This window comes from Leptopilina boulardi, unplaced genomic scaffold (genome assembly GCF_019393585.1).
Source record: "Leptopilina boulardi isolate dan_hultmark-lab unplaced genomic scaffold, ZJU_Lbou_2.1 LbouV2_31, whole genome shotgun sequence".
In the NCBI taxonomy this organism is placed as follows: Eukaryota; Metazoa; Arthropoda; class Insecta; order Hymenoptera; family Figitidae; genus Leptopilina; species Leptopilina boulardi.
In genome coordinates this window covers 2,199,846-2,210,808 of record NW_026137874.1, presented here as the reverse complement: position 1 = coordinate 2,210,808, position 10,963 = coordinate 2,199,846, and the positions used below count along the sequence as shown (strand labels likewise).

At 29.6% G+C, this 10,963-nt stretch overlaps 3 protein-coding genes across 6 annotated transcripts; 1 reads left to right on the top strand and 2 right to left on the bottom strand.

Annotated features, from left to right (window-relative positions):
* Positions 1-54: 54 nt before the first annotated feature.
* Positions 55-6,169, top strand: LOC127283328 (uncharacterized). Of its 2 annotated transcripts, none has more exons than XM_051308113.1 (6): positions 55-319; positions 447-670; positions 796-883; positions 949-1,180; positions 1,268-1,387; positions 6,036-6,169. In XM_051308113.1, the coding sequence occupies exons 2-5, from the start codon at positions 505-507 to the stop codon at positions 1,382-1,384; spliced, it is 603 nt and encodes a 200-aa protein (XP_051164070.1). In that variant the 5' UTR covers positions 55-319; positions 447-504; the 3' UTR covers positions 1,385-1,387; positions 6,036-6,169. The 2 variants fall into 2 exon arrangements, with proteins under 2 accessions (XP_051164070.1, XP_051164071.1); XM_051308114.1 differs by having other exon boundaries at positions 6,021-6,168.
* On the bottom strand, positions 1,496-4,505 carry LOC127283324 (intraflagellar transport protein 81 homolog). The gene is made up of 13 exons (XM_051308108.1): positions 4,308-4,505; positions 4,021-4,169; positions 3,827-3,938; positions 3,641-3,757; positions 3,515-3,574; positions 3,298-3,450; positions 2,949-3,227; positions 2,552-2,869; positions 2,346-2,487; positions 2,123-2,271; positions 1,976-2,056; positions 1,738-1,901; positions 1,496-1,674 (listed from the first exon to the last, which is right to left on the bottom strand). The coding sequence occupies exons 1-13, from the start codon at positions 4,410-4,412 to the stop codon at positions 1,578-1,580; spliced, it is 1,926 nt and encodes a 641-aa protein (XP_051164065.1). The 5' UTR covers positions 4,413-4,505; the 3' UTR covers positions 1,496-1,577.
* LOC127283320 (probable tRNA (guanine(26)-N(2))-dimethyltransferase) lies at positions 4,591-10,963 on the bottom strand. Of its 3 annotated transcripts, XM_051308103.1 has the most exons (10): positions 7,019-7,125; positions 6,772-6,921; positions 6,584-6,701; positions 6,330-6,517; positions 6,008-6,230; positions 5,634-5,927; positions 5,386-5,553; positions 5,164-5,322; positions 4,891-5,081; positions 4,591-4,820 (listed from the first exon to the last, which is right to left on the bottom strand). In XM_051308103.1, exons 1-10 carry the CDS (start codon positions 7,090-7,092, stop codon positions 4,664-4,666), a joined length of 1,722 nt encoding a protein of 573 aa, XP_051164060.1. In that variant the 5' UTR covers positions 7,093-7,125; the 3' UTR covers positions 4,591-4,663. The 3 variants fall into 3 exon arrangements, 1 of the variants encoding a protein (XP_051164060.1); XR_007843340.1 differs by lacking the exons at positions 4,591-4,820; positions 4,891-5,081; positions 5,164-5,322; ... (3 more) ...; positions 6,330-6,517; positions 7,019-7,125 and adding an exon at positions 7,641-10,963; XR_007843341.1 differs by lacking the exons at positions 4,591-4,820; positions 4,891-5,081; positions 5,164-5,322; ... (3 more) ...; positions 6,330-6,517; positions 7,019-7,125 and adding an exon at positions 8,361-10,963.

The following is a 10,963-nucleotide window of genomic DNA, read 5'->3' as shown; positions in this document are numbered from 1 at the left end:
ATACGCAGTTTTAATTTTTGAATTTGAATTTTTTAAACGATTGTGCTGCCATCTTCGCAAAAAAGTTTTGTCGTCTGCTATTTTTAAAGCAAACAAAGTTTGAAACAAAGCATTAAATTGTTTAAATTAACAAATTTTTACTAATATTTCATGATCATTTATTATTAGAATCTATTAGAATTAATTGTGCACTATTAAGAGCTAGTGAAAATTAAAATTAATGATAATTAAAATGTAAAATTTGCTTGAAAACATTTTAATATTATCATAACCTCTACCGGTGTAAAAAAGTTGTTTGTTTATTATACGCACGAATAAGGTAAACATTACTTTTTTTTCTAATAACATTTTTATAACTAAAATTGAAAGTTTATATTTTGTTAAAATAATATAAATTATTAGATTAATTAAATTTTTATATTGAAGTTTGTTTTCTGCTTATATAGGTTATTTTTGGGATTTTTTTCAACAAATTTTCGTCACTATTATATACAAAATTAAATCATGAATAACGGACTTTGTTATGAAGATATCTTGGGTTTTACCAAACAAACCGAAACATTGATAACAGGTTTAGGAGGTACACCTGAGCTTGTAGAAGAGTTTCGAAAAAGAAATATTTCCAATGAAGAATTATCTGAATTACATGAATATGATTTAATTGCACTTGGTAAGTAAACACGTGTTTATTTTCAAAAGCCTTTTTTTTGCATTTATTGAACTTATTTAAATCTTTTTAATCTAAAATTAAGCAAAATATTTATTTTTTAAATCTAATAACTATTTATTTTCAAGGTGCCGATTATACATTCATTACAGCATTTTTGAAAGAAATGAAAAATAGATCAAAAAAATCAAGTGAATATTTACAGCCTCAATATAGGTAATGCTTTTTGATTATTTTTTTTTTCAATTTTAAGTATTATGTTCCTTATATATTTTTTTTAGATACGAGCACTTGGTGGACATTTTAAAAACTGGACGAAATCATATTAAGCATATTGGTGCATTTATTGGATATGCAAGACTTAGATTAAAGAAAGAACAAATAAATCTTTTTGTTGATCCTAATAAAGGATTACGTGCAAGTGAAACATTGAAAATTGCTTCAATAGCAACAATCAAAGAAATTAACTATATCATGGAAGAAGTGAATAATTTAGAAACATACATTTCAATGGTATATATTTTCAACTAAGTTTTAAGCTTTTTACAATAATTAAAGGTTTATCTAAATTTTAAAAATACTTTTTTTTTTCTATTCTAGACTTATGAAACACCAAAAAGGAAAAAGTATTTCAACATTTGTATGTTCATAGGTGGATTGGGATTGACGACTTGTGCATTGTTCCATTTGTGTAAAAAATGTTATATTAAGATATAATAGGTAACAATTTTTATTTTTATTTTTTTTTGTAATATAAAACTTAATTTTTATAAATTCATTTTTTCTGTAAAATAAGTATAGTATTTCAGAAGGAAATAGAAAAGAAAATTAAATTTTTAATTTACATTTAATTGAAATTAAAAACAAAAAAAATTAATTCAATGAAGCAATTTTTAAATAATTACCAAAATCATTGCAAAATTAAAGTTTCTGCCCCCTTTTCTCGAACTACAATTCCATCACGTTTTTTCAATTCTTCAGCACATTTCACTTTTGCCTCGAGAATTCTATAAATATTATTATTAAATATGAATATGAATTTTATTTATTAGAAAATCAAAACTACTTACGATGAGATATTTTTCCACTGTTGAACTTGATATTCATTTTGGGAAGCTTGTTCTGCAAGATGTTTTTCATCTTCTTTTAGTAGTTTCATTTTTTTTTCTTCAGCTTGTATTGATTCTTGTAATTCATCCCTTAAAGTTGGTTCACCGCTTTTATTTGCATAATTCTGAGGAAATGGTGAAAAATTAATTTTTCTTTACTTATGAGACAAAAATAAGTATTATAAATATATTTTTTTACCTTCTTGTCTTGTTCTAATCTTTCCTCAAGATATTTCATTCTATCCATTTCTTTATTTAATTCATTATTTTTCTCCACAGTCTTTAAAAAACGATAATTATTTCAATTTTATTTTTTTTGTTAAATTTAGTTTATTTAGTTTTTTACCTCTTTTATGGATGCTTTAAGACTTTCGACTTCTTGAGCTAATTCAGATGTTGATTCATCCATACTTGCTTGAACTGAATCATGATTCTTGACAGCCTTTTCATATTTTTCTTCAAGCTCCTGAGCTTTTTTCCTCAATGGTTTCACTTCTGAAATTATAATTAATTAATTTATCAAATTTTGAAAATAATTTTGAAAATAATTTATAAAATATATTTATAACCATCCAATAAAGGAGCCAATTCTTTTTGAAGTTTTGCAATTTCTTCCGCTAGCTTTTTATTAATTTCATTTGCAGTCTCTTTTGTAAAATTCTCAGGTAATGTCATTAATTCCGCTTCATCATTTGTTTGAATTTCCGAAAGCTAAAATCAAAAATTATTTTTTATGATTGATTTAAAAAATTTCAAATTTATTTCCAAAACACACCTGATTCTCTAAAATTTCAATTGTACGTCGAAGAACTCCATTTTCTGCTTTAAGAGCAGATAATTCAGCTTTGGATTGTTTATATAAAGTGCTTTTAGTTTTTAAACGAGCGACATATCGTTTAAATTCTTCTCCATCGGGGGCAGTTTCCTCTGAGACAAGTTTTGCTTTCTCTTTTTTCTCCTTTAATTTAGCTTCAAGTTCTGTTAAAGTCGATTCACTTTTTTCTAATTTATCTAATACATTTTTCTTGATATTTCCAATTGCAGCTGCTTGTTGCCTAAATGGGGCCATTTTATCAGATCCCATTTCAGAAGCCTGTCGATTATGAGTATTATAAACTAATATCGTTAATTAATTTTTTAAATTAAATTTAATTAATTGTCTTTAATCAAACCTTCTTTTCGACTAATTCTTGAACTTCTCGAGCTGCGGCATCTAATTTTGTTCGCAATGCGGCAATTTCATCGGTTCCAATATAAGGTGAATCAACAACAGCTGTTAATGCTTCTAATTGAAGTTTTTTATTTTTTATCTCTTCTGGTAAACGTTCATTGGCAATAACAGTTAAAACTGAGACTTCCTCGGTTAATCGTTGCAATACAGTTTGAGGTGTTAGACCTGCACCCTCATCTTTTAATATTTCTAATTCTTTTTCTGCTCTTTGAAGGGCCATCTAATAAATTTTTATCATTTTTATTTTATCTAGATAAACAAAAATTGTTTTGCCATTTTTTTTCAAATACCTCCACTGCTTCGTAAGCTTCAGCTTCTTGTGATTTTTGTAAAACTAATTCTCGTTCTCGATCTCTTTCACGTCTCAAATGTTGAGCTGCATCCAATAAATGTTTTGCTGGTTCAATTCTTATTTTCATTCTCTCAATTCTTCCAATTAGTGTCTGAATAAATTTTTTCAAATAAACAGTGAAATATACTTTAGAAATTTTACAATTTGAAACTCACTTTTTTCTCCTTTTCCATTGCTTCAACGTCAGCTTTCAATTCGGCAGCAGTTTCTCCCCCCTATATTAAATAAAAAAAAAAAAAAAACTATAAACAAATTCATAATTTTAAAAAGTAATTATTTACCTTTCGTCCAGTTTCTCTATCTTTATGAAGAGTTTTAAATTCCTCTACCATATTCAAATATTTTTCGTATATGGATCCAATGTCTGGATCTGATAAATATTCCGTTGGTATTTCCACCTTAATTACGAACAGAAAAAAAAAAATAATTAATATTTTTTGTATTCGGTAAAATTTGTTATTTTTTACCTTCACTAAAAAACGGGACAAATAAGCTCGTTGACGGGCAATATTGACGTTCGATAAAATCCATTTTAATATAGGATAAATTGTTTCTGTCTCGCCTTTTACTAAACCTTGCCTAAAAATTTTATTTTTTTAAATTTCATTATTAATTTAAATATTTTATTTATATTTACAATTAATAATTTTAATTATAATACCTAAACAAAACAGGATCTGTATCTGGTTGATATTTAAGTACTCGAAGAAGTGAAAAAATTCGAATAGAACTTTGTTCTGGATTTTCAGTTCTAATGTCAATTTTTCCATTTTCCTTTTGTTCAATTTCAGATAATACATCACTAAGTACCTAGAAACAATAACATTTTTAATCAGAAAAAATCCAATTCACAAATTTTAAATATTAAAAAATGTGACTAAAATTTTAATTTAATTTTTTTTATATTTTTAGTAACAATTATAATAAAAATTTTATTTTTCCCCTCACCTGAAGCAAATCATCAGAGCCTAATGCACTAAACGAAATTAAATTGTAATTTCGTGATAATAATTTATTTATTTCAGTTACAATAAATTTAGTGTCTTCAGCCATTGTTTAAAAAAAAGAATAATATATTTTTAATAAATTACACAGTATTTCAAAAAAGCGACAAAAGAACGATAATTTTATTCAACAGAACCATTTTGAAATATTCTTTGTTTTCATTACCGTTACCATGGTAACATTCGCACATGTCAATAAAGAACATACAAAAAAAATTATAATATAATTGTTTTTAGAAAATTCTTTTTTATTTCTCTATAAAACATTTGTACAATGTTGATATATAATTAAAAAAATATTTAAGATTCCATTTTAGAATTTACACTATTTTCTTTTACATCAGACGCTGTCACTATTAAATTTTCTTCACTTTCTTTTTCTTCTACTTTACGTTTATTATTATCGTGTTTATTTTGTTTTCGTTTTCTTTTTAAATGTGGTTTCTCGTCATTCATCCTAAAATGAAAATTTAAATTAAATGAAAAGATTTTTTAATAGAAATATTAAAATTTTTAAATAAACTCACATATTGCAAGATTTGGTCCCAGGTCCCCAATGTGATTCTGGATTTAATTGAAATCGAGCCAAACGTTTTTGACGAGAAATTGGATTTGCATGAGGATGAAGTGCAAATGAAATTGGTGTAACAGAATCTTTGGTTAAAATTGTAAGAGCCACACTTTTTTCGCCAAGTCTCTCTCGTTTTGCAGGATGATCCTGAAATTCGACATATTTTTAATTTCCTCGTTAATTATTTCTAATTTAAATACATATTTTTAAAGTAAAAAAAAAGTTTCACCTTTTCCCAAGCGCGCACAATATCCCATATAACATCATTGGGGGCATCAGTTTTTATGGAAATTTTATTTGCATGTGAATATGATACTTTGTAACCTGCGTTTAATAGCGCTGAACGAAACAAAAGCATAGAAGGTGTATCGACACGAACAATGGACATCTGTAAAAGAAAAAAGGAAGTCATCACTAGTTTAGTAAATTTCTTTTTTTTTAAATAACATACCAAACGATCGAGTGTATAATACAGAGGACAATCAAGCTCTTCTCTCACTACACTTAAAACTCCTTGTATTCTTTTACACGTTCCCAATTCCATTTCTTCGACTTTTGATAACAGTCTCGAAACAAATGTTTGATCGTGTAGAGGATCTAGCCATAAAGGACCACCAACCTTAAAATTTTATATTAATATAGAAATATTAATTCCTTAATGTTCAATTAAATATAATTTTTTTTTTCTAAATTACTCACGTGATGTTTGTTTTGACATTGTTTACAAAATTGATCGACACTTGGTACTTGCGGTAATTTAAAACCTCCATTTGGTGTTTTAATTGTCAATGGTTGTATTGTCATACTTTCACAACCAACACATTGATAGAGCATTCCTAATTTACTTGCAGTTTCTTTACATTTTTTTTGACTCGTAAAAACTCTCACAAATACTCGTATATAAAAATCTGCACTTATCGAAAGTAATGGTTGAATATAACGACCATAACGACCAGCGTGCGCTGCAATATGTTGCAATAATATTCTCAAAGCCTATATAATTTGAAAAAATAAAAAATATATTTTTTCTATTATTACATATTAGATTATTTATAGACTGAATTTTTAATTACAATTTCATGGCAGGCTTTTGATTTTAAGGATAATGCTCCATATTTAACGTGGCAAGTTTCTGGAAAATTCCCTGCTAAAAGTGCCATATCAGTCGCTGTGACTAGAAGTAATCCACCTTCCGAAAGACATTGAACACCTCCATCGAGAAATATTGTTGGACATCCATATGGATCTAAATCAACAGCATCGAAACGTGTTTTTCTATTTTGGTACATGACCATTCTGTAAATTGTCAAAGAATATTTAATGAATAATTAAAAAGAAAGATAGAGATTTCTTTTGCAGAAAAAAAAAGAATATATAAAAAATTATTTTTCATACGTTGCATCTTCGTGACTTGGTTTTACTAAATTTTCCACTCCATTGTGAGCGATATTTTTCTCAATTGATTCGATTGCTTCTTTTGAAATATCATTTGCAACAACATATTTTATGCCTTTTATTTCTTTCGCGTATCTTATACTTCTCAAACCGGTCGCAGACAACGCTTCCAATATTGTGATTCCCTCCTATAAAAAAAAACAATTTTAATTGTTTAATCCTTTTTTAAAAAAAAATTCTAAGTTTAGTTTTACATTTGTTTCCCCTTCACATGAAGTCTTATCCTCGATTATTAAAGTTTTTTTTCCCACTTTTTTATTAGTTCTCAATTCAGAATTATAATCTTCGGCAAATAATGACAAAACTGCGATACTGCAAAATATGTAAATAAATATAATTTAAAAATTATGATTACCGTTACCATTTTTAAATATTTACATACCTTAAATCTCGATTGAATTCTTGAACATGATTATAAAAAACATTTTTTCCTTCAACTAGAATTTCTGCCTTTCCTTCTCTAATTATATTTTTATCATTTTCTCTTAATTCTACAGGTTTATCCATACTTTTTATCAAAAATATACTTCGTCTGTAAATATATTTGAGGTTATGTAGTTTGTTTGTTTGTTTTTTTTTAAATTAAAATATAATAGTAAAAATTAATTTTCTTTTAGTAAAACATTTACAAGTGTTTAATTAAAGATGTTGTTTTATAAAGATATTTTTTAGAAGAGCAAGTAATAAATGATTGTAAACACATTTGACAGAATAAAACATGCGTGTTTGTACTCACATATACAAATGTCAATATACTAGCTGAACAATACACAAACCAACTTTGATTGTCTTATAAAATATTTTTGATTTATTTTAGTCTTTTTGTGTATGAGCCAAATAATAGAAAATTAAAGGTTTAAAATATAACACCCAACTTCACTGAACATAGTTTATTAAATAATAAAATTAAAGAAAATCACTCCACATGATATAATATAATAATAAAATAAAATTCAAACTATATTCACACACACGCATACGTATAAGTAAACAGTCTTTGTCAAAAATGTTGTTTATCGCTCGCACGCTAAACGAGTACTGATCATTTCTAATTAATTTACATATTTATTTTCTTTGATCGATTTCATTCGGAACTTTTCGTCGTCAAATTAGTCACGATTCTCGACATTCTGCCCCCTTTTTGAACAATTATGTTCAATAAATACATTTTTTTTTTTTTTTTTATCTCTCTATAGGAAGCGGTGATATTTTTTTTACGCCTCTATCTAATTCACCATTTTGGGTCTTTACCTTTACCACACGTATCACACCATCATCTCCTGGATATATTTGAGATACTCTACCCAAACTCCATCTTAACGGCGGCAAATTGTCATCCCTTAAAATAACCAAAGTTCCCTCTTTTATCACTTCTGGTGATCCCGAATGCCATTTTGAGCGAACATTAAGCTCATTTAAATATTCGCGCGACCAACGTTTCCATAAATCGCGTTTCATTTTTTGTAAACATTCCCATCGTGATAATCGATTTACAGGAGTTTGAGTATAGTCCCAAGCAGGAATCGTTGTCAAAGGCTCTCCTATTAAAAAATGACCTGGAGTTAATACGCTTACATCATTAGGGTCCATAGTCATCGGAGTAAGAGGTCGTGAATTTACAATTGCTTCGATTTCACACATATATGTTCCAAGCTCTTCGAATGTCAACAATGTTTCGCCAATTGTTCGCCGTAAATGATGTTTGAGCGACTTCACCGCCGCCTCCCAGATACCGCCAAAATGCGGAGTTCGCGGGGGCGAAAAATACCATTCAATATTCTGATCTGCCAATTTTCGAGATATAATTTTATTATGTTCATCTGTGTTGAGGAGACGGTAAAGATCACTCAACTCATTTCTAGCGCCTACAAAATTAGTACCATTATCCGAATACAATGCTTTAGATTTTCCTCTTCTTGCGAAGAATCGTCGTAAACTTGCTAAAAAACATTCTGTTGATAAGTCGCTTACCAATTCTATATGGATCGCTTTAGTGCTCATACACACAAATACGGCCGCGTACACTTTAATTTTATTTCGATTCCTGTACTTTTTTTCTTTAATATAAAATGGACCGCAGTAATCCATACCTGTATTTTCGAAAACGCGAGTGGCAGTCACGCGCACTGCAGGCAAATTTCCCATTTGATAAGATACTTCTTTAGGCTGAGCTCGAAAACATTTTACGCATTTATTTATGACCTTGCGCACTGCCAACCTACCATCGATTGGCCAAAATTTCATTCTCAATGCATACAGTGTTGCATTATTGCCAGCATGCATATTTTGCTCATGAATATCGCGGATGATTAATTCTGTAACAGGATGATTTTTTGGCAGCAACATAGGGTGTCGTTGATCATAGGGCAATTCTGCTCTCTTTATTCTTCCCCCCACTCTTAAAATTTTTTCGTGCATTACAGGATTAAGTCGAAGTATTTTTGACCGGCTTGATAGACATTCATTCTTTGACAGTTGATTAATTTCATTGTAGAACTCTTCCATCTGGACCAGTGAAACAATTCGATTAAATGCTGACTGAATCTCTGCTGGTGTTAATATCTCGGAAAATTTGGTTTTACCGCGTGCTCTTTCTGCTATTCGTAAACAATATGCCACTACATGGATCAATTTTCTGAGGGATGAAAATCGAGACCATAAATTAATTGATGTTTTTACATTCTTTATAGTTAGCGCCACGCTTTTTTTTCTTTCAGGCAATTCCGTTTGAATGAAGTGATGACTGGGCCAATTTTCTTCCGACAATTCCAACCACGTTGGACCATTTTTCCATAACTTGTTTGATACAAATTCTGCAGGCATTTGACCCCTAGATACAAAATCTGCGGGGTTATCCTGTGAGATGACGTGTTTCCAACATTCAGGTCTTGTAAGAGTTTGAATTTCGGCAATACGGTTGGCTATGAATGTGCTGAACTCATGAGGAGAAGATGCAATCCAATTCAATACTATAGTTGAATCCGACCAAAGGTGTATTGCATTTACATTAAATTTTATTGCATTTTTGACAGTGATTATTAACTTTGACAATAATACTGCCGCACAAAGTTCCAATCTTGGCAATGTAACTGTCTTCAATGGTGCAACCTTTGATTTCGCACATAGTAATATTGTACGATGTTTTCCCTCATTCGAACACCTGATGTAAACGCATGCGCCATACGCTTTCTGACTGGCGTCTGCAAAGCCATGGATTTGAGTCTCGTCTGATGGTTGACTTCTAACCGCTCTCTCGATTTCCCAATTGCTCAATTCACCAAGTTGACCTTGAAATTGCTCAAATTCCACTAATAATTTAGTTGGTATTGGATCGTCCCATGAATTATTAGTTTTCCAAAGTTCTTGCATTTTTATTTTTGCCACAACTGTGACTGGTGCCATTAATCCTAGCGGATCATAAAGCATCTTACCAATTTGTGAAAGCATGATTCGTTTTGTAGTGGGTTTTTGATCCAACGTTGGTTGCACGTTAAAATGCAATGTATCCTTTTGAGAGTTCCACATCACTCCAAGTGTCTTTGAACTTTGATCCACATCATTTGTTAATACTTCTGAATCCCCTGAATTTTGAGCAATTTCTTGATGATTTGACCTCCACTTGCAAATACGAAGTCCTGCTTTTGTTGTCAACTCAATTAGTCCTTCTTTTATTTGTTGTACTTCGCTTACAGTGTCGGCTCCCGTGAGGCAGTCATCCACATAAAAATCATTCTTTAATACTTCGGCAGCGATTGGAAATGCACGACCTTCATTATTTGCCAATTCTTTCAAACAACGAATTGCCAAAAATGGTGCCGCAGAAGTTCCATATGTCACGGTGTTCAGTTCGTACGTTCTGATAGGTTCATTCTCATTATATCGCCACAAAATTTTCTGGAATTTTCTATCTTGGGGATGTATAAAAAATTGGCGATACATTTTTTCAATATCTCCACTCAAGGCAATCACATGCTGTCGAAATCTCAACATTAATGCTACTATGTTATCTTGGATAGTTGGCCCTGTCATCAAGGTGTCGTTTAACGACAAACCAGTATCTGTCTGACATGATGCGTCAAAAACTACTCGAAACTTACTAATATTATCTATCATCTTCAGAACAGCTTGGTGTGGTAAATAATATCCTTCCGATTTATCCGCAATTATTTGTTTCATATGATTCAAGTGTTCGTATTCTTCCATAAAATTTGTATATTTTTGTTTTAATTTAGGGTCTTTAGATAATTTTCTTTCGAGCATAAAAAATCTTTTCCGAGCTATTTCATATGAATTTCCTAAATTATTTTTATTTTCATTAAACGGAAGTCTCACTATATATTTACCTTTATTGTCACGTGTTACATTGTTTACAAAATGTTCCTCAATTTTTTGTAAACGTAGTTTAATCTCCTCGACAGTACCCGCGTTTTCGTCAATTGAACATTTTTCAAGAAATGTATTAAATTTTGTTAATTTTGATTTGCAATTAGTACGGCTTTGTCGAGCAGTATCAACTTCGTTTACAGACATTACAAAGAAAATAATCACAAATTAATATAAAGATAAATAATAAA